This window comes from Lonchura striata, chromosome 4 (assembly GCF_050655825.1).
Source record: "Lonchura striata isolate lonStrDom1 chromosome 4, ASM5065582v1, whole genome shotgun sequence".
In the NCBI taxonomy this organism is placed as follows: Eukaryota; Metazoa; Chordata; class Aves; order Passeriformes; family Estrildidae; genus Lonchura; species Lonchura striata.
The window spans coordinates 67,969,689-67,993,454 of record NC_140706.1 but is presented as its reverse complement, the minus strand read 5'-3'; the positions used below and the strand labels follow the sequence as shown (position 1 = coordinate 67,993,454).

At 39.1% G+C, this 23,766-nt stretch overlaps 1 protein-coding gene across 36 annotated transcripts in view; it reads right to left on the bottom strand.

Moving 5' to 3' along the window:
* The window catches only part of PRDM5 (PR/SET domain 5), a 184,506-nt gene that overhangs the window by 76,013 nt on the left and 84,727 nt on the right, over nucleotides 1–23,766 (bottom strand). For 31 of the 36 annotated variants that reach the window (XM_085579368.1, XM_085579373.1, XM_085579377.1 and 28 more), the window contains 5 exons: nucleotides 18,008–20,513; nucleotides 11,594–11,741; nucleotides 11,045–11,137; nucleotides 4,575–10,359; nucleotides 738–851 (listed from right to left, as the gene is read on the bottom strand). Coding sequence is in view for 4 of the 36 variants with exons in the window: in XM_085579364.1 (XP_085435490.1) it covers nucleotides 20,475–20,513 (39 nt within the window). In the remaining 32 variants the exon portion in view is untranslated. The remainder of the gene's footprint in view (nucleotides 1–737; nucleotides 852–4,574; nucleotides 10,360–11,044; nucleotides 11,138–11,593; nucleotides 11,742–18,007; nucleotides 20,514–23,766) is intronic. The other 5 variants (XM_085579365.1, XM_085579358.1, XM_085579366.1 and 2 more) reach the window with 4 other exon arrangements.

The window sequence follows — 23,766 nt, the reverse complement described above, 5'->3', positions numbered from 1 at the left end:
CAGTGTGAACACAGCTTTTTTGCAAGTCATGGAAAAATGGCAGTCATACAGAAAAACATTCCCTAAAGACTTGCTTGTTGTGTGTAGAAGCATTAATAATGAGTTATCTCTATCGGTGGCATTTCAACATGACACACCCCAGTGTCATTCTTTGGTTTGCTGGGGATTTTTGCTTTGTTTTTATAGCCACTTAACCTCTCTGTATCACCATGACATCGGTCAATCACATGCAGAAATAAAAGAAAAATTTTTTTTTTCTCCAGTGTTACAGCATGCAGCACAGTGGAGGAATAATTAACTCACAACTCTCCCTATTTCCCTTGGAAAATTATTATGCTGGCTAATAAACCTTACAGTTATGAGGCTTTTATGAACTTACAAACCCTGCAGTAATTTCAAGTGCATGTGTGGTTTGTTCAGCTGTTTGAACACTTCTCACCTCAGTCACCCTTTCTCCCTGTGAACTCACACCCCAGAAATGCTTTGCATCAATGAAAAAGAACTGTGTGATTGAAAGTGTATGGAGATTCCTGCACATTCACTCCTTCCATGACTAATTAGAGGGTTTGGGGATATTTTTCCTTTTCTAAGTGGAGCTATGCTGCCAGAGGCTAAGAACTGGGGAGTTTGGTGCTTAACACACTCTGGATTTATTATCTGATCTTCAGGTGAACCACTTAAACCTCTAGTGGTCTAATTTTACCAACTGTAAAACACAAGTGACAGTCATCACTTACCTTTAGGTGCCTTCAGACATTCCAGGGAAAACACCATCCCAAGGCCATGGGGATGTGTCAAACTTGTACTGTGGGATCAACTTCTTCCTCCAACCTTCCACAGAAATTCTTGCCCTTAGGAAAGCAGAGAATGCAGAACATGCAGAAAACCCTACCTTATTTCTTCCCATTAAAAAGGCTTAAAATATAAATAAACTACATACAGTATTTTTCAAAACACTGCAAAAAACCACTGTATCAATTTCAGTAAAGATCATGTAGAACGGTAAAAAATGAATAAGTTTGAATAAATATTTCTAAATAAAGAAAGAACTGTTCCATACAACAGCTTGTGCCAATTTATCCCTCTCCACCTGAAAATAACTGGGAAAACTGGAAATCATGGCCATCCTCAGAACAAGTGAGAGCTGCAAGGCATCATCCTGTGATTTTTCTGAACAGCATTTCCCTCTTGGGCTGCTAATGGGACCCCCTTGGACACACAGTCAATAAATGTCCTAGAAAATATGTTTTCATTTCATGAATGATTTTCTTAACCAGGGTGAATGTGATACTTGGCCCTTTCAGTACTGTGAACAGCTGAGAAAAATGTGTCTTCAACAAAGGAAGAATGACATGAAATTCATTCTCACTGACACAAGGACATTACTGAATGTCAGAACACACACCAGTCACCAGTACATTTGGGGACTTGAAAACTTCTGTCATGCCAGCTGAACAAGTCCAGCTGCATCATTTACCTGGTATTCAATGCAAAGAAACACACTGTGCTATGTCTCTTCCTTGGCATTCACTGCAGGCAAGAGATTTTTGTTCTTTATTTTTCATATCAGAATTAAAAAAAAAAAAAAACAAAAAACAAAACAAAACAAAAAACCCAAACAAAACAAAAAAAACAAACAAAGAAGAACCTTTAAAAACTACCTCTCCAGTAGATACCATCATTATTCCTTTTTGAACAGGGAGATGCGCTTTACTTTGGACACAACATTTTAAGAGATTCTAAATCATTGCAAACACCAATCACAGGAAGGAAATGAAGTTCTGTTCAGCTTTGCACATCTATATTCCAGTGCATATAAAAATCACAGAGCACACCTCAATATATTTTCAGAATACTTGGCAACAATATGCATTGCATATAATCATGGCTGCATGTTGGCTCTTTGTTCCTATACTCAGAGGTGGAAGATTATGAAGTGCTGTCTTTCATCTTCTGAAGTTTGTAGACTTTTCTTCCTTTAAGTATACACATTACAAGGTTTGCAGAGGGTAAAGTCAACAAACTGTGCCCAGCAGCTGGAACCCAGAGCACAGTAACCAGTTCCTGTTGGGGCTGAGTCTCCAGCTCCATCCAGATTAGTCACCAAGAACGCTGAGCCCTCAGACAGAGGTGCTTTGTTCTCATCCCAGAAAATCCCAGCGCACCCAGGGAAGCTCCGCTCGCAGAGGCCTCATTGCAGAGTTTTGCAGTTGTGTTTAGGGCTCAGTTTAAAGCTGGGAAATTCACAATGACCTGAAGTGCTACATGCCAGCATTATGCTCTCAGTGCTCAGCTGGGCTGTCTCTCAATGCTCAGAGCAGTCCAGGCTGCTGAGATTTAGAGGCCTGGGACACAACTTAATTTACAGCGCATATCAGACAAGAACTTGTGTTGATGATCATCCCTATAAAAGCTTTTTATATGCATATAAAATAGATTAACACCCCACACTGTGGGTTGCCTTGAACATTTCCTGATCTATATTTACATTTCTTTGGCCTGGTGAAGAGAAAGCACAACACAGAAAGGTCCTTATTTATACCCCACAAAACATGTACCTATGGGAGAAGGGATACTAAAGTTCATATATCTACTCAAGGAGAGCAGTGTTGGGTGACAAGTTGGTATTGCTGCTACCAGGTCTGCTTTTTAAATGGTTTTCCATTAGAGCAAGATTTTATCACATCAGCTTAAAACGTTATGGTGAAAATCATCCCCTTCACTAGAAGAAAAAAAAGACATCTAAATTAAATTAATTAAGGAGACAAAAGAAAAAATTTATATCAGACTATCTAGAAATTCACACCATGAGAAGCAGTTTAATTTACTGCTCTCAAATGTGAGTAAAACTGGAGGATCTGACCTGAAAAAAAAAAGTTCATGCATTCTTCATGCTGCACAAGTGTGGCTGAATTTGACACTTTATCTGACACTTACAGAAAGGATGGTAACATTCTCTTCTCCACACAGACAGCTGTCATCTTCATAGCAGACTAACTCTGTATCCTCACACCTGAAGATCTCTAGTCCATGACTGGGACTCAGTCCTGATCAAGAAGTTAACTTAAGCAAACGTGTCACCCTTGGAAGGGCCATAGCACAGTGCAGTCCCTTGCACACAAAATGCCTTTTCTCCAGCTCCTTGCCTCATTTGAAGTCCAACCTGAACACCATATGAACGCTGAGCTTTCAGAGTCAGGAGGAAGCAATTACAAGATGTATCGAGCACATGAATGCTTCCAGTGAAAAAATGAATGCTCTGTAGCAATTCCTCACCTCTTTAAGAACAAGAATGTAGGGTTTGCCCAACAATAAAAGTTTAATGTCAGTTATTTTACACGGTGTCAGAGTGAGCCCCACACTGATCATCTGCTGAACTGAAATTCAAGACATTTAGATGCTCACCACTGACCTGGCAAGACACAGGCCAGAGTCATACCTGGAACAACACCTTGCTATTAGGTTTTTATAAGGGCTATGCAGCAGAGTATGCACAGAGTATGCTTTTCAGGGAGGCAGGGAAGCTTTGCAACCCAAAATCTCCTTATGACCCTAAATGGGATCAGCTTACAACACTACAGACCCCACAGTCAGCAGAAGCTGTGCGTGTCCTACAAGAGAGCTCAAGGCGATTTCAGTGCTTGCTACAGACCATCCTCTCTGTACCAGCACAACACAAACACACCAAAGCAGAGCTGGGTGTCCCCAGAATAGCACTTGGGCAAGATCTTATGATGCCAGTGGACATGTTGCTCCTGCAGTCCCAGCAGAAGGGTGTGCCAGGTACAGTGTGTGGGAAGCAATGCCTGCAGCAAAGGGGCTTCCAACCAGAACACCTTGGCTATGCTGCAACAGAATAATTTGGTACTTTCCCACATGGTCAGCCAGCTCTCCTGGCCAGCAGGACAGAGATGCAGCAGAATGATCTTCCTTTCAAAGGATTACTCCTGGCTCTGGAGAGGTTTGTAATTTTTGGCAGTCTCAGGATGTGCTGTGTAAAGGGAAAAGGAACTTCTCTGCTCCCTCTCCCACACTGCAGCCACACAAGGCCCAGCCATCTCTTAATAAAAAGAGCACAGATGCGCCCTGTAGGCACTTAAAAGACTAAAAGAAAAAAAAAAGATACAAAATGTTCCTGTGTGTTTCATAAATCGTTATATAAGCATAATGCAACCTACTATCCTAGATAGAAAATGAAATATCTTAAAAAGTATTGAATCCTTGGTGAATTTTCTCAGTGGATCGGCATGAAGCTATTTAGCCCAGATGTTTCCATAATTCTGATGCATTAGGAGCTGCACAGCACCGTAGCCAAGTGTTAACACAGTGAACTGTAATGTAAAACATGTAAAGATCCTGGCTTCCAGAGTTATTGGAAGTTTTCACTCTAACCACTCTGCTTCCTTAAGCAGCTATATTTTCTTTACAATATGCACTTATATTTCAATGCACATGGAAGAAGAACTAAAGCATTCCCCTCTCTTCCATCAAAACCTAATTCTGTGTGTTCTCTGGAAGAACACAGAGTCCAACGAAGAGATTGACATGGAGTCTTTCAGAAATGGGAATCTCACCTCTGAACAGCAAATCTCACACTCCAGGCAAAAGCAGGGCCAGCAAGGCACAGCTGGGTACCACATGAGCAGGTGAAGAAGTGATGGTGAGATTTCTGATGACAACCTGGTGTCCAAAAGACAGACTGTCTCACAGCGAGGCTCTCATTCGCATCTGTAATGGATTTAGGGATTTGTAGAGGTAGTTTCAAAGATATTCAAGCAGGTGCAATGTGTATGTCGGAATGGCCTGACTGAGTGTAGGAGCAATAATGGGAATATGAAGCAGCTCAAAGAAAGGTAACAGCATGTGCTTAGCAGAATGTGACATAAAGAGTGCAAGAAATAAACTGTCAGTCTCTACAGATGAACAATGCAATGGAATGACTTGCATTGAGAGTTCATTTGGAAAAATCTTTGTCACTATACTTAATTATACAGAAGAGTTTAAAATAGTTCAGATTATTTCTTCATGATCTACCTGCCAGGGTCGGAATTGAGAGTTTTGCAATTCTTCAAGTCCTTGTTATCTTAAAAGCACAAAACATAATCCTAAATTAATGAAAATTAGCTCCTGCTACAGCCCCAAGCCTGCAGTCACAACTCTTTTCTTTTGAGTACTTGCTGGAATAGACCTCACACTCAGACAGAAAACCAGGTGTGAGGGGTGGATTAACTTCCATTTCTTGGAACAAAAAATTCCAAAATTTAGTTTGGAACAATTAAAATTCCAAAATAAAAATAAAAATTCCAAAATTCCAAAACTTAATTTAACTTTAACTTTTTAAGGCAAACAAATGTTACTTGGGTTTAGGCTCCACAGAGGACTCTGGAGCAATCCACCATGGAATATCACCCTGACCACTCACACACGAATTATCCTCCAGAGCAAAGTAGGTCATGGAGACCTTTTGTCTCACTCCTACACAGTAAAAGTTTAGTAACCAAATTTTCTGTGTGCTACTGTCAGCTATTCTGCCTTTTCTCCCCCACCCCATGGCTGTACAGCAACTTGTCCTTCAACTGTATTTCCCAGTATAACCACTTCAAGTCACATTACTGGCTGCTATGTTTATTTAAAAATATTATAAGACTTCCAATTAGTGAGAAGAGAAACCTGTATTTCAAAAACAGAGTTTGTAAAGCCATGGCAGGTGGCAGAATTTGTCCTCCTATGTAACAGAGCTTAATCTCAAACCATCTCTTATTCCTGCCTGATTTAGACCATTTCGTTCTTTTCAGTTGGATACAGTCCTTGGTAGCTGTTGGACAAAAGCTGATGACATCCATAACTGCCAGATAGCTCTTCTCTCTTTAAATAGACACAGAATTATCATCTAGGCATAGAAAAAGTCAAACATCAGCTTGTACGAGATCGTTCTACATTGTTTCTCAATTAGTGCTCTGCAATTTAAAAGCTAATTCTCCTATCATCTATTTCATCCTTTTTTGTTTGCCAGCTCTGAGGTTAAATGAAGCAAATATAATGCTGCATTCCTTTAAATTTGGAAAAGGAAATGGGGTAGTGAAAAAAAGAGATGTAGTCCTTAGGTATGTTAAACTATGAAAATACTGTAAAATAACCATTATTGTCATGTTAAAATAAATATTTGAACACAAAACTCCCAGATAACTAATGCCCAGAATATTGTAACAATTATTTCTTTTCCAAAACATTTTTTGAGAACTGTGACAAATAGTTCAGCCTAAAGAAAGTACTAATAATCATTTGCACATTTGCCTTGGGTTTAACTCACTTCCTTCTGTATCACTCTTCCTGTCTGAGCTTTAAGATAGAAAAGCATTTTTTTTTTCTCCATTTCAAGTATAATCCTGAATAGTGAAGTAACAGCTTAGACTGCAAATATTACTCACTGAAATTCTGCAAATGCTGGTATCTCAATTCTCTTTTCCATGGAATTACTAACAAGACCATTACTTGTCTCCAAATAACAGACAATAAGGACCCCAAAAAAATGATCACTTGGATTACCCAGTTTTGACACTTCATTTTGTAGAATTACTCCCTTCCTGTATAATTTTCAGAGATGTTTAACTAGCTCCCAAACGGCTCACAGTGTCCACTTCACTTAACTAGCTTCAATTTTTTCCCAAAATCTAATTGTTCCAGCAAAATTTTCCTGACATACAACTCGAACTTCTCTTTTTCTGGGTGTTTCTATGTGAAATGGGAGGCCAGCAGAAATACTGCATTTCTGAGTAAATACAGTGACAAAAACACAGCAAAACACCTGCAGAGGAGAGACAGGAGCTCCAACAGCTGAGCTGAGAGATGCTATTTCATTAGTATTTAATAGAATGTGTCACTCAAAAGCACTGGGAAAGAAATAAGTAATTACAACTCCTATACTCAGTCCATAATCAGGACCAAAACCTTCAATATTCTTTCATAAAAATGAACAAAAGTTAGTGTGACTGAAACATATCTACATTATCTGTAGGCTTTAAAGCTCCTGTTTAGTTGATCATCAAGCCTGTAGATTGGCTAGTCTATAAATTCTTATATTTATTTTTACTCTTTAAACACAGCATATACCTGGGTTTAGTGCTTTCAGAAAGAAATTTTCTCTTTACTTGGTTGTAAGAGCAGAAATGTTCTACTGAGTTGTTGTCCATTTTTGTCTATGGCATTTCTTGCTCTGTTCATGAAAAATAAAGTAAGGAGTAATTTTTTTATGAAGACTCCCCAGGCATGGGAATGTAATTTATTACTGTAAAAACACAGGGAACAAGAACAACTACAGGTCCCCAGTTTCAGTGCCTGTGCAGTTAGGTACAGTTGGTCCTGTCTCAAGTGGGATCAGCTCTGGTTCTATTTTAATAATTCCATTATACTTCTTTAACAACATTTACCTTTTGGCTCTGTTTGCCAGGGTTTGGCATGGGGGAGTGTAGCACTGATATCCAGAGATGAAGACTGGTGCCAATCAGATGTTGCTGGGGATATCTTTCCACAAATGTATCGATCTGTTTTTGCCACTATGAGAACTTAGAGTATAATTTCCTATTTCGCAAGACAACACTAGCATTCATTATATCCATTGACACTAGCAACAGCCATTTTTGAGAGACTTCAGGATCAGTTTTTGATGGATTAGCTGTAATATTAGATCAGATGCAGACTGTTTTAAGTTTAAAAGCATTATTCCAATTTGGTCTTGCAATACATTGTTAAGTATACACTGTTAAGAATACATTGTTGTAATAATTCCTCCTAAGTTCCATTAGGGCTGTGGGTTATAAAATATTTGTAATTAGAAGTGGGGCTGTATGTCAGGGGTGCTCTCTTTCTCTCAGACAGAGCAGCAGAGAAGGCTGATTCCATACACCTGGCTCTACTCCTGACAAATCCATGCCTGTCACAAAGGTTTTGTACAGTGATGGACGGACTCACACAACGATGCAGCCAAACACCAAGTTATGATTCTTCATATTTGACATGTCTTCATTTCCTCCTCCTTAGCCCTGCACCCTCAGGGATTCTGCAGATCCACCAGGAGATTTCTCACCTGGAATACAAAACCCAGGGCCTCCACCTAAGAACTATTTATTGGCTGCACTTCTGTAAAACTTCTGGGGGTGGCTGCTTGCATTCCATCCCATGCCTAATCTCTTCTTCATACCCTTACTCAGTCCTAGCTACCGTGTCACTGCTTTTCCCAGCTTTCCAAACTGCCTTTCTTGCCATCCCACAAAAATATGTAAGATGTAACAAGAACAAGCTGCTCTCCTTGCTCAGCATTTGAATGTCCCTTCCCCATTCAAATTGACCTGCCAGATGCTCATCTGCTACCACATAAAATTTGTCCCGTGTCAAAACTTCTTTCCCCTGCCATTTAGCTCAACTGTCAAGCTTTGCACTGGCCTATCCCTCCCAATCCATCACCCTGTCCATCTGTTTGTCACAACACTCTACAACCACCCCATGTGTCTTTCCCCACACAGAGCTCATGCCAGACACACACACACAAGTGCTTTTTAAAGACACTTTCAAAGCCCTTTGACAAGCAATGACTAAAATGGGCTTGTACCCCTCCTAGAAGGCTCTTTTTATTAATTAAGAGACAGAATATACTTCAAGATGTGCAACTGCTCTCCATGTGGAAGCCATTCCTTTAGATACCACCCTCCTGACAGGAAAGCACTGAAACCCAGACGCTTTGCAACTTTTCCAGGCAGCACTTAAGGCACTGAAAGGATGCACAAGGCAGAGGGAAAGCTCCAGAACAGACACAAACCAGCTCATTTCCCATTCAATAAATGCCAATATTATACTTCTTAAATAGGAGCAGCCTCTCATACCTTCTGAAAAGAAAATCTAAACCAAACAAAACCCCAAACACTGCACTTACTAATATGAAAATATCTGCTATAAAGCACTCCTTTGTTCTTGATTAGGGATTCTTGAGATACAAACTGTGCTACCCCTCCAAAGCCCCTCCTCATGCTGTTTGTTCATTGTGTGCTCTAAAAAGTGACCACACTTAGTTCCTCATGCAAAATAAAGCAACAAGACAATTATGACCTCGCATACCCCAGGACATAAAATGTGAAGACTGGAGTATGGGCTTTCTATCTCTCTGGCCTCCAAGACTTGAAAAATTTTACTCTGTGACCTCCAGGTTTTCACCCTATCAAAGCATGTGCTTGAATTCCCTAGAACACAGCAGATCTGAAACAACAATAAAACATTTTTTCTCCTTGTTGCAAACATGCCTGAAGTAATAAGCAGCGAAAGTCAACTATCCCTACTGAATCATTTTTGAATGCACATACCTCAAAAGTAGCCTTTAGCACACTGAGAATTACACAACTGAAAATTCTAAGTCAGCTTTTAAATGAATAAATGATGTGGAATTAGTAACAGTCAGCAAACAAAACAGAAAATACAGAACACACTACTGTACGGAAGCTGTTGCTTTCATAGTACATAAAAGAACATTTTTTTTCTAATGTAAACACTACCAGTACAAAACATCTCTGCTGTAGTGCCAGAGGAAAACAAAACTCAGCAGCCTATCTACGAAACCAACCTTGTCATTAAAGTTGTCCTTAACTGTGGGGTCAAACAAAGAAGTAGTTCTTCAGTTCATTGTGAGGACCAAGGCAGCAAAGGTGGAAAAAGTTCCTTTGTATTATGCAAGAAGTGCTGCCTGTGGTTAAGGAGGCGAGACTGAGCCAGATGAATAGCTGCTACAGGCTGAGACCAAGACTGCAAATCCCAGAAACCAGTGGAGGTTGCACGTGTGCAGCATCATGAACAAAAACTGTGTTTTTCAAGCCATCAAGTACAAGGAAGTTTCCAAAGCATCCCAATAGTTCCAAGTACATAAAAGCAACCATGTTTTACTCTGCAGGAAAACTTGTATTTGAAACAATGGACTCTTGGGGATCCCTTGTAAGAGCTTTCCAAGGGGAGATCCACAGTCTGCTACATGACTAAAACCAACACAATCAACTGTTCCCAAGGTTTGTATAGCACTGGTCATCTCTTTTCACTCAAGTGCTCGTATCTTACAAATATATGCAGATTATGATCATATATAACTGTATGGGAAACAGTTTGTAATAACAAACTGTTTTCATAAATCAGTTTTCTAAGTCTCTACATGATTTTGTTTTGTCCCCAAAATTGCAGAACTGCAGAAAATTTCAAACCAATTCTGAAAAATGTGACATGCTTAAGAAATAGACATTATCTTTCATCTAGAGGAAGCCAATACACAGAGTAGTTATCCTTTTGTGGCATAAAACATCACTTGCAGCTCCTCTACAGCAATTACACCTGAAAAGCGCAACACGGGATGTGGAACAGCTATAATCAAAAGGGTTAATTCCATCTGCAAGTCATTAGGTACTTTGGTTTTCAAACAAAATGAACTTTATCAAGAAACTAGCCATTACATTGCAAGAGCCACCAAACACCCATTATTAATTGCACACAATTATATTATCAAGGCCTTGTTTAAAGCTGACCCCAGTCCAGTCAGTGCAATGTTCTGCTTTGCCTACACCATGTCTGCAAATCTGCTCTAAGCCTCATCTCACAAGCTCCATGAGTCTGTGCCCAAAGCAAACAATAAATTTTGTATCTGTTCATAAAGCATAATAAAGAATCCAGAAAAGCATTTGCTAATTACTCCTTAATAAACAATAACTCTTTCTGTCCTTAGCATGCTGATACAACTTTATAAACACCCCTTTTTCTTTTTGAGGGTGACCAAAACCAATGCCCTGACAGCTCAGAGGTAATGCCAAAGAAAAGAGGTGGATAAGGGGAAAACTTTTTTCTTTACAATTTCTACCACATTATTTGTGAGGCTTTTTGGAATTAATGAGATTCGTTTGACTAGAGTAACAAGATATTAACTAAGCTAATGATAAGTCCTTAGTTCAACTCATTTGATATGTTTCTTTTTGCCCATAAGAAGATTTTAATGTAACACCATTCAGGTTAATTTCTAAGATACCTCTTTTCTTGCTTCATTCAGTATCTTCTGGCAGAACAATTTCTGATCATATCATAGTAGGGGTAAGAAAGTTCATTTGGCATAATTTTTCACCTGAAAACATGAAAATAGGTCACATCAACAAGAAAGTGAGATCCTTAGCATGTGTTCTGTGAAGCCCTATAAGCACAACATGAGTACAGACAGCCAAAGAAGCATGGGCAGTATAAGTGTAGCTATCAATTATTTAAGGAAAATCTGCCTGGAGACAGCCATGCCAAGCACCTGAATCCACTTTAATGGTGGAAGTGAACACATATGCTTGGGGACTTCACATCCTTTCTGAGTAACACTCACTTATGAACAGGAACAGAGAGCAAACTCTGAGCAAGACTGCAGTAAGTTCTGGGGTGTGGGAGAGCTCAGCCTGCTGTGGGTTAGCATTGCACAAGTCCTATATTCACTCATATTCTGTATTTATTGATGTACATATGAAAAGGCAGGAGGTTCAAGTGATCTGGCATAAATGAAGGTTTCCATATCACAGCTGCTTGCTTTGGTAGTACTTACATGAAAAGGCTTAATGAAAAGTTAAGTGAATAATGTTGCACACTGGAAAAAGGACTCCTTTTGACAAAGTGATTAACTAGAGAGCCTCCACCAGCACTCTTTGGATGCATTCCCAGGAAAGCCTCTCGTGTTCCTGCTATTCCTCATCCTAGATAAATAAATGAATAGAAAACATTACTCAAACATGGAGAAAGTTGTTTTCAGCAATTAATAGGATGCATTTTGATAATAGTGTACTCGATTTTAAAAACACACATATCAGCATTTACAGAGAGAGCACTATTTCTCATGCTGTATTTACTCTCAGCTTAACAGAGCATTTAAAAGTCATTCAGTTGTGAAAAGCAGATGAATATATGATACGGCAGAAAACCTTACTTTTAAAGTACTTTTTTTTCCTCTATCCAATATTCTTTCATAATAACTTGTGAGGTTTAGGAAAAATAATTTAATTATAAGCAACCATAGTTTGAAAATATTCAAATCAACTCACACTTCAGTGCTTTTATAGGATATAAACCCTTCTTTTCCATGAGGTATTACATGTGTTACCTGGAAGCACAAGCTGTGTCAACATTTGATCCAAAAGGCAATCAACATCAGTCAAAAGAAAAGGAAACCACACAGCACCCCCACCTCAAGAAATTGCAATTACAAAAACTTGTAGGCTGTAAAAGCTGCACAAGATGAAAGTGGGGGATTGAGTGAAACACAGAAAATGATTCAATGGGAAAAGAAGGAGAAAATATTATAGAAAAGAAGAAGAAAGGAGTAAACACTTAGAAGAAAGGAGAGCTCTGGCAGTTTACAAGTAGAATAACTTCCAGGAGAGATATAGAAAATTTGGCACCAGAACTTGAAACAAAAGCCCCAGTGGGACTGAGACTGGGAGGAAAGGCAAAAAGAGAGGGAGAGATGAGCTGTAGTGTTGGCTGGAAACAAAACAAAGACCTTCCCAGCCACATGTGTTATCATGGCTAGCAGGCAATGCAGATAAATACAGCTCCCAGTTTGTGTTGTGAAAGCATCTGCAGTTCTTAGAGAAGAACCTAAATTAAGTTAGGAGGTTTTAATTCTGATCACATCTCTAATTTTAGAGTTGGAACAATGGTCTAATTTTTTTGATGCTCTTATTGTGGTGCAATTGTTGTGCTGTCTCACCACTTCTTGCTCCTGTGTGCATCACTGGCATGGCCAGGCAGATGCAGATTCTCCACTTGCGCCATTAACACGTTTGGCACACTGGAACTGAAGATGCCTGCCTACACTGAATGAACTAGTGGGTACCCTGGCATGCCAAAATGCTCAACAAATTAGTATGCAATGGGTTCTCAGAAGTGGCAAGGGAAAAGGTGGACAGAGCTGGGATTTGGTTCCTTTACCTGAAAATTCAAACATTCGAACCCCAAGAGCTCGTAAAGTTCCTAAGAGTGATGAAGCTGAATGGCCAAGGATAAATCTGTGGGGTTGTGGTACTAGCTAGCTTCATATGGTCCTGCACAGGTATGCTGAGCTATCTAAGTTGTACAGAGCTGCAGGCAGCCAGTCTTCCCTAAACACAGATGCCAGATTTGCTCCTGTTACCCCTCCTCCTCTCACTGGCATTTCTGTTCTGCTGCTGACAGTGTGCTCAAAGCAACATCACTGAAATGGGCTTTTCCTGCACAGTTTTATGGGCTGTGCTGAGGGTGTTTCTGATGAGCATTTTGCTCTGTGGCTCAGACAATGATGCCACATGTGGATGCCTTGGAGGATTTGACTCTCGTGTAGTTCAGAAGTCTTTCCCTTCCATGATCTCAGGACACACTGTTTCTCCCTGCCACAGCAAAATGGTGGCAATTACATTTTCCCCTTGTGTTTAGGTTGCTGAAGCTCATAAAACCATGGCTGTGTTAGGAATAGAACATTCCTGTAACTTCACCAGAAAGAATTGTTTTCTTCCTGGCTCCTCTTCAGAGCTCAGTGGTTAACAGGGCCAGGCTGCCTCTTCTGAACACAGGAGATATTACCAGAGCTCTTGGCCACGCAGCACAAGAACTTCTGCCCAATCTGAATCAAGAAACATACTGTCTTTTGCAAAGGAGAGGGAAAGAAACATAATGGTAAAGTCTTATTTGGCTCTTTTCAGTTGAGCTGAATGACTGTAGGCTGAACAAGTTGGCAGGAAAGGAACAGTGTTTTCCAACCTGGACTGTGTAGCCAGGGCTGATGGGTAGCATAACAGACTGTATAGCCTCCAGGCAGAATAAAATCCATAAAATGAAAAAAACCACAACAAACCACAGCATGCAGTCATCAAATCTATTCATATGTTGAGGACTGGCTGTATAATCAAAGGAAAATTACTTCATTGGGCTCACAGCCCAATAACAAGCTGGAAAGGGTGAGACTTTATTTCTTGGATTTAATTGAAGGCAATCGGGATGACATCTCTAACGCCATAAAATTGATATTCCTTGAACAGTTCATGATGACTTTTTTGTTTACTGTAATCCTGAAAATGTCACAACACAAAGGAAATCCAGAAAACAAATGATGCTGCCATCATATAGAACCTACACATTTAAACAGGAAAAGTTTCCCTAACTTCAAACATAGCCAACACTTTTTTTTGGTGTAATTATTTTCCAGTCCACAATGTTTATCCTGTTCAACGGGCATCTGTGTTTTAAACTACATAACCCTTTCATCTCATGACTGTTATTTAAGTTTTAATGAATTTGGATGTTTAGACCACACTTTTGACTCCTTGGCTGAGGCAATACCATTAAGCAAGTGCACTCCTTATGAATGCCTACTGCCTTTCTCCATACTTGGCTCACCCTTGGAAGAACAAAGGCATAAAGGCAGAGAGAAGATGTCAAGTAGTTTCTCCAGGAAGTACATTCCACCACTCCACAAAGAGGAGTCTGTCTGCCTTGTTCTTGAGAACAAGAATCTTGAGAAGGAAGGCATGCCACTTTGAACAGCTGGCTGTTTTGGGAGATCAGCTCTTTCTAACATCCAAATGTCTTCTTCCTGCAAATTAGTTCTTGCCCTATCCCTGTGTGCAGATTCCCTATGGAGAATCAATCTGCACCATCCTTCTGACATCCAGCTTTATCAAAAGAGAAATGTCAGACCAGCCTTTATAAAACAACTCAAAAGCCTCCAGTTTTTCTAAACCTCTTACTGCCCTGACCATACTTCTTTGAGAATGTCTCTTTGTTTGCCTCAAATCTTCCAAAATGGTATCAGACCTGACTCAGTTGTTGGATACAATCATTAGCTGACTGCTTCAGCTCCTCTTTCAAGTGTTACACATGTCATCAAACTCTGATGTATGCCTAAATTAGCTATCTATTCTTAAAGCTCTTTTTCAGTATTTAGTTAGAAGCCTAAATTATTGGTTGTCAAATGAAGTTTAAGGATTTCATTATTTGCATGGTGCCAGATCAAATGTATTAAAATTAATGTTCACAACATGTAAAAGTTCTTAACATTTGATGCTGGGACCAAAACCAAACTGCACAACAGCACAAAAAATCTTGTTATTATCTCTTAATGAGAACCACTGATTATTTTTTACATTTCATTTGACAGTCTTCATCCTAATTAATTCTACATGGCAAAGTGAAATTACTCTGGTTAATGAGGATCATTCTGGCTCTGAAATACACTTATTAAGTGAAATTAAAGCATGGTGCTAATCAGGAGAACGAGCATGTGTTGCCAACCAAACATACAAACCCCAACAATGAGATAATGACAGGTACAGTGACAGACACAAAGCACTGCTATTTAAAGACAGCAAAAGGCTTTGAGCTTCTCTAAGAGAAAGAGCAAGCTAGATGTCAATCTCTGCAATCTTCAGGAAGAACATATTTTGCTTTTTAAATTGTGCTTGGTTTCTATCTCAAAAATAAAGCAACACCTGTATTGCAAAGGGACTAAAGATGGGTAAAGTAGTGAACTGCCAAGCTGTACCAGAGTAAGACAGTGAAAGCATTTTTCCAGTAATGCCCACTAATGTTTCCCAAGTTCTGGCACATTCACCCAGCAAGTTATTTCAAAACAAGTAAAAAAAGTCTGGATTCAACATCGCCTTCCAAGTGACTTTCACTACATCAGGATGTATTTGTCAGATCTTGAGTCAAGGCAGTCCTGTGTATGTGTATTATGGGAATAACCTGGCACAGGTAAGTGGAGCCAGCAAAGCTTGCTTGTTGATGTGATGATAATTTCTGAATTAGCTTCAAAAGCTTTGTTTTGCTCAATGACAAGTGAGATGATTAACAGCAGAACTATTTGCTTTCATTTGCATAGAACACATGGTTCCCTGGCTGAAACGATAATTTTTCCTGGCAAAAGTTCCTCTGACACAAGAAAGGGCTGAAGACAAGACCTGGCAGTGTGAATGTGTATAAGGATGCAGGCTGACAGAGGAACTTTGCTCTGAGCAACAGAGACTTCTGGCCATGGCAGAGATCTCTTCTGTGGGTCTGAGGACAGGGGAAGATTTAGTGCTGTGTTTGCCTGTCCTGGGTGGCTTGGAGCTGAGCCATTTCTGGGGTCATTATGCAGCCTGTCTGCAGTCACTGTCCTCTGTCATTTTGGAAAACACATTTTTAGATACAGGGATGATACAGGGAGAGATACAGGGATGTTCAAGAACTCTAATGGCTTCAATTAATTTCTCACACAGCTTTTCAAAGATGAGACAGCAGCACAAGTAAAGTGCCATGAAATGCTGTGGATTAAACTCCTGAATATATTATTTACTACTTCTGCATAGCAATTACTCCCAGGTTTTCCAGGGAGAGGAAGAAAAGTCTGCTTATGTTTCAGAGAAATTAAGTCCTATGCTTCTCCAAATATACAAGAGGAAGTTCACCCAAATGTTTTACTCCCTGAAGTATCCCCATTCCTGACACTTCTTTTGTTGGGCTGTCCCAGGGCATAATTAAGCCCAGATCTTATCTTCCAGGGACAATCACAGGCTATATGTTAGAAAATAAAGTAGCTGAGGAACTAGATTAGTTGTTTGCAACATATTATTGTCTAGATTCTTGAAGCTTTACTACTGGTCTTTTGAGAAATGCACTGAAGTATGGAATAATAAAGTGTATTAATTTGTTTTTATTTTAGACTCCCATCTATTCCTACTCTGAAAAGATGGGAGTCTAAAATAAGCCGCATACAAGAAGAAAAAAGATGGAGGCAAACTCTTCTATTATTTAAATTTGTATTCAGCTCAGCAGTTTCTTTTGCAGAATAAGTTACACCTGTATTTTGCACCACTGTGAGCCAGCACTCGTGAAATTCAGAGAGGAGGTGTAAATACAGACACATGAACTACTTGTTTATGATGTTCAGATACTTGACTAATAGCGCTGGTATCTACACTAGCGGGTCTGCACAGGAATAAATCACGTCTTGTAATTCTACGAGTGTATTTTTATTTGTAGGAGCCACTTGGCTGTAAAAGTATAAATTTAATTACCTTTTTTTCTTTTTGTACCATGGTATATAACCTAAAAAGAATATATTCTAACATAGGTATAAATTTCAATTAGTTTTCAATTAGTTTTACCCTATCTCTTGAACAATGAACACTGAATTGCATTTGCCATTTCCCAGAATGGAATCACTTTATACAGATAAGCACTGAAAAACTTGATATTTTAAATAGATGATTTTTGGTGTATGACTGACTTGACTCAAATTAAAGAGGCATTTTAATTACTTTTTCCACATTTATTTTCAAAACTAAAATTTTAGCATCCAGTTTTTAGAAAGCTCATCTGTTTTCATCTAAGAGTGGTGCAGGCACATTTTGTCACACTGTGATGTACATTTCAGGAGCTCACACCCATCCTGTTATCATTCAATGATAAGAATGATTCATTCTGCCATTTCTGAATACAATTAATGCATTTGGAACCGAGGGAGCACCAACATAGCTTAAGAGCAGACTTCTCTGACTTCTTATCTGTACATACATTGATTTTAATGGCTGTCTCAACTCTCCGTTCCCCTCCAGTTTCTAAATACAACAACTAAGAGAGATGATTGTAACATTCAAGATAAAAAGAGGGTGTAGAGATGCAACATATCATCTTGGTATTTAGTGCAACATGTACTTTACAAGAGTTGCATTTTTACCCAGCACTGATTTACTCTGCCACTCTGCTAAGTTGTTCAATAAATAGTGTTCCACACAACCAGCACTCTCTAGAGACATATTATTGGGGCATATTCTTTTCTAGTGCCTTACAAAACTAAATATAGATGCCTAAAATGAAACCTAGTCATGAAGTGAAAGTGTAACACAAACCAGCATTAAAGCCAGTGAGAGTTCTGGGCAATCAAGAATGAAGGATACTTTATATAAACCATCACAGACAAGAATCAAATTATTAATTAGCAACTTACCAAAATAAACAGGCATCAAGGATATTGTGGAGTTAAAATAAGAATCCCTACTCAAAATGCATGCCTAACTTTTTCCTGAATTCTTCAAGTCCAGGTGACCAATAATTTCTATGCTCATTTTGATTTCCGTTTCTTGCAGGATTAGTAAATGTGAGGTATTTTCCAAGCTTCTAGGTAAATGGGTCTGCTTGTCTTTTTCAGAGAAAGAGAGAGAGAAGAGTTGTATATCAGCTGGGAGAAGGTCTGCAGTGACTTTGCATGGTGGCCTGTCCCAAAACTCCCCTAAGCTGCCTTCCTCTACCACTTCCACTTGCAGATCAGCGAGACAACCTGCCAGAAGGACTTCTGTTCAACAGCAGGATTAACTTTCATTTCACAAGGTCCCAACAGTAATTTTTTTATTACTTTTTTTTTCAATGTCACCTCTTCTATATTCACCTCTGCCTTGTATTCTTAAGGGCAGAAGACCCTTGCCTATCAAAAAAGGGAGGCTGAAATTGCAAATTCTTAATTCACGGCTATGTTAAACCTTAAGACCTCTCCAACAGTTTACTTCCACCTTTTCACGATGCTTTTCACACCATTCCTTGAAACACAAATCCATGATTCTCTTGACTTCACTTATCCCTGGGAATCTTTCAGGAGATGGAGTAGGTGCCAAAACATTGCAACCCACATGCCTTTCTCTCAGGAGCAGGGAAACAATGATGCTCTGGAGTTAGGGCTAAACATGCAAGGACACAAAGACAGGACTCCTGCACTGCTGTCACTGGTGGGGGCAGCTCTGGCAGCACAGTCTGGATGAGCTGCAATGCCAAGAAGCCTCTTTTATACCTTTTAAAGGCCATTATGAGACTGCCTAAGGTGCAGGAGACCAGCAAAAGACCCGGAGTACCTTTCACATGCAAATGCAAGAATAGGAAAAGCTACAGCTGGAGGCAAAGAGTCAGACTGAAATGTAAGTGCCAAACCCTGGCAAACAGAGCCAAAAGCAGTGTGTGCCTGGCTCCAAGCACCCAAACTGAAGCTTTCTTGGCCCAAGAGATAATCCGTCCTGGGAAGACAACATGGAACTGTTTCAATGTCAGAAAAAAAGTCCTTTTTGCAACATTGCTATCTTGTCAAGAAAACTGCTGTGGTATGGAAATGGATCATATGATAGATGTGCAACAGTGTATGGACTTCCAAGATTTCACCGTAACACACTGGTCATTGCCAAGTGGAGGAGGAAACATGCCAGCAAAAATCGTTTTTCCTCTCAAGATGAGACCAATTACACTCACTTTGTTCCAGGCCAAAAGCTCCTGGTTTTCCCTAGGTTCTGACTCAAGGCTGGGGAGGTCACGATCTCTTACAGACACTTTTCCTCAGAGTCTGCTCATCCAAGTTTCTGGCCAGAAGAGCACTGTGGCAGATTATTCCAGGTCTGACCCTGAGTGGGTTTTAGCATGCAATCCATTAATCCAGCGATGCTTTTGTCCTGGTAAGCAAACCCTATAAAGCTGTGGGCCTTCACTTCTGGCAGTTTGCATCTTCTTTTGCACCAGTGCCACGGTCAGATTCAGTGTCACAGCCTTGATTTCAACCCACTTGTTTATTATACACATCCTGTCGTTTCTCCAGATAAGGCACATGTAATCCTTCCTCAAAACAGGAGCTGCACTAAACATTATAGTATTTAGAACATAATTATGAAGGAAGTATGTCTTAGGATTACTGTTTATACAGTATATGGCTCAATGAGACACATACATTCTTTTAAACTCCTAATATTTTTTTAAAATTTATTTTCAGGATATTTCAGTTACCTAAACAAGCTAGCTAAAGAACTGACTTGAAAACATTTGGATCTGGACATCTACTACACACATTACATTGCACTCTCTTCTAGTTAAGAATATGCAACAGCTGATATAAATCTACAAAGCTTCCTTGATTTCAGTGCAGCGGTGCCAATTCATAATGTACAAGGATTTAGCTGTACTGTTCCAGCTCAAAACCAAAATTTTATTCAAGCTGTCCAAATACACTTTTGACTCACATTTAAGAAAGAAGAGACAGACATGCTTTGGTGAGATTAATCAAAAAGAGGTGCCTCCTCCTTTCCCACAAATGCACATTTCTACAGCACTGACAACCCTCCAAGTCCTACCTTTGTCTCAAAGGAGTAACATGGAATAACCTCATCTGTACTTGCAGAACAGTCCTGCCTTTCTTCAGCTCATTCTCTCACCTCAAATATTTCCTTTTGATGACTCAGGACACACAAGAACATCAGCTTAGGAAAGGGGTCTGTCACCTGTGACCTTTAAAATGAACTTACTCAGAAAGATGGAAAAAAAACCAGCTGGCAGAAAAAACCTTGTAGGGAATTTGGTGTAGGAAGCAAAACAGGTACTTACCAGTGTTCAGTGTCCTTGCTTCACAGGCAGAGCTGTGTGCAGGTGCAATGAATTCTGCTTCCAAGTCATATGGGAGGTCTCAGTCTTCCCTGCCTGGTGGGATCCTGTAACAAAAACTTCTGTCACCCTGAAACACATTTCTGACTGCTGCCTTCTCTTACAATACTGTAAGAGCTGGACTGCTGAGGATGGAGAAGACAAGCTCCTTCTAAAACACAGTATTTGTGCATTTGACACATACATACAATTTTTTTTTTTCTGAATAAGGTGCTACTTCTGTCATTTTGTCAACACAAAAACCAAAAACGTGATTCAGTCTGTGCTCAGTTGTAATCTCAACACAAGTCTTAGCGCTGGGTTGAGCACCTGTTAATGTTTTCTCTGGGCTACCAAGCAGAGAAATCAGAGATCACATATCTAAGAGCTATTTACTGGTTTCTTTCTTTAAAGAAAGAAGCATGGAAGAAAATGAACTTGCAAAACAATACTTATTTTCTCTTGCTTCACTTTAATTAGATTACACTATTTGGGTTTAAAGTACTTAGCTAAACTATAATCTGTATCCACCAGCTACAGATTTTTGCTATAGAATGTAAATGGCACATTTAAATGTTATTAGCATACAAACGAAACTACTTTTAGAAAGAAGTGACTCTACAGATGTTGTGTTTTCATTTTAATATATAGATACCAATACACACAATTTTTCTTGTAGCTAGTAAACAACTTTCTGATGTTTCTTTTCCTTCATCTTGTTGGGAGAAAAACAAAAAAGCTCAACAACACAAACCATCAAACATTCCAAACTGTTATGTTACTTCCACACTTCAAGCCCAGGCTATTAAATTAACAATAATTATTATCTAATTACCACTGCCATTAATGGGAATCTTACCACTGGTTTCAATGAACTATGAATTGGGCAATGAAGCCAGTTTCCACATTTGTTATGAAGTTTGAATTAATAAAAAGTTGATTAATGCTGCATAGAAAGATGTTCAAACCAGATCCTAATACTTACACTGAACACAAAAGATGGGAAATATGATACACACACTAGTTTAACTTTTAATTTGCCAACTGAATCCTGTATTATGAAAAAATATTATTATTCAACATCTAAAACAACTGAAGTGAGATCAGAGTCAAATCCAGAATTTGCTGGGGAAAATGGAGAAGACTTGAGGGAAAACCCCAGAGTCTTTAGACTTGTTTTCCCTCGAAAACACTGTCAGACAAGACCGTCTCATCAATCCTGCAACACAGCCTGACATGTGAATTAACAATTATGAGGACAAGAAGTATTAATTTATTGTCCCTGCACTTTCAGTGCTAACAGAAAAATTTTATCTGTAATTTCCCTAGAAACTGAGAGCCTGCTTTCCATATGTGCTCTGGAACAAGTGAAAAGGATATTAGCAAGAAAACAACGCACTAAATACAAAAAATATACTCCATTCAAGTGACTTGAGCAATTTCACTGTCTACAGTCATTTGAAGATTGAATCCTGAGCTGCACTGGAAGGGAGGAAAAAGAAAGATCTTGAAAAGTAACATAGCCTTACCAAATTCTGCCTCAAGATCTGTAAACACACAGCTGTCCCTGACTTCAAGTCAATGCTGTACATAAACTCGCCACCGTTCTCTGCCCCGAACCACAAAAATAGGAATTCCTCCAAAGACAAAGATGACTTACTTCGCAAAAAAGCTATTTCAACAGCACACATACACTTAACTCACCTGCTGAATCATGCCAATCCTTAATCTGAAGAAAACCAACATGACCTGATTTCTGTTCTCATTCAGAAGCAAGATTTAAAAAAACATCACTTTGTTGGCTTATCAGGGCTCTTTGCACTGACTACACTTCTTTTTAGCTAACTTCAAACCATATGAGCAAAAGAGAAAACAATGGCTGACAACCAAAGCACAGAAAGGCTTTTTTTAATTTTATGAATAAACTTATATTTGGAGTTTCGGGCAGATCATTTTGCCAGAGATTCCGTTTTCCATGATATTTTCAGTCAATTTCTCCAGCTTCCCACCACATATACATAAATCATACACACACTTTCTTAATTATTGCAGGGAGTGGTATTATAAATCTCTGCTTTTCTCAAGATCTACAACCTCATAAAACTAGAATAATGTGCATCATCTCTCTTGCATAGCTTCTGGCATATCATTTTCACCCTCCTTCCAACATAATTGAATACTCCGTGGGATATTTGTAGTAATAGTCATCAGTCTCTCTAATGAAAGAAGTCTGGAAAAAATATGGCAGTTTAACTATCAGATGCCATTTCATAAAAATAAATGTTAATGTTTTCCAAGTACATATGATGTTCTTAATATTATTAAACTTGGGATCTGTTGGTGAAAGCATTTGTATATGGAGCCATCAGGACTAGAGCTAAAACTATTTGGAGAAAATAGGAGTAATTTACAGTGAATTTTGTGACATGTCCCTTTCACCAACATACCCACAGAAGGAACAGCATGGACAAGGGCTGCTCTCAAGTGAGTTACCCCTGCCCCTTTTTATTGCCTAATAAACCTACACTGTAACTCTGTAAGCATAACCTCTGAATACCAGGTGGTATTTAATTACACAAGCAACCCCACTGATTTTACTCATATTTAACAAGGGTAAGAGTATTTCTCACAGACAAAATTTAGAAATCTGGAAGTTAACTCGCCTTCCTGTTTTAGTTCCTGGTTACCAAACATTTTACTATTTGTTAAGTGCCTTCCCACAACAAATGCAGATGGCATTCTGTTCAAATTTCTATCTTAGAGCTGCTATCAGCTGAGTTTAAGTTACTATTTGAGTACAAGCTACAATTTATATAGAGTTGCTTCTATTACAGAAACCATAGAAAAAAGGCTGCTTACCAAATGTGGTAATAAGCACTGAAGATAAACCTTGGGCCTTAAGATAAACACAGTGTAGTATAAGTTTGATTGAAATTGATTGGAGATGCTACCACTCAGAATTACTCTAAATTCAGCAGAGTAATTCAATCTTACCAAAAGAACAAAGAAACAAAAGAAACTCTTTGCATAGTAGTTACTGACTTCTGTGGGGTTAGTTCTAATGAATGTGCTCCCTGGGAGATTAAAGCACCACAACATACACAGCTCTGAAATTTCCAAAACCCAGATTCAAGCCATGATTTAGAAATACACTGCCAGCAAAACTGTTCCTTTGAAGAACTCAGCTTTGATTTTCACCAAAATTCTTATTACTCTAGAAGCCTCTCTTTTAACCTCCCTGCATTGAGTTCTATGTTCACTTCCCAGTGTATTTATCAGCAAATTGCCAAGCTCAGCAGAGATGCAGTACAAATTAAGGTA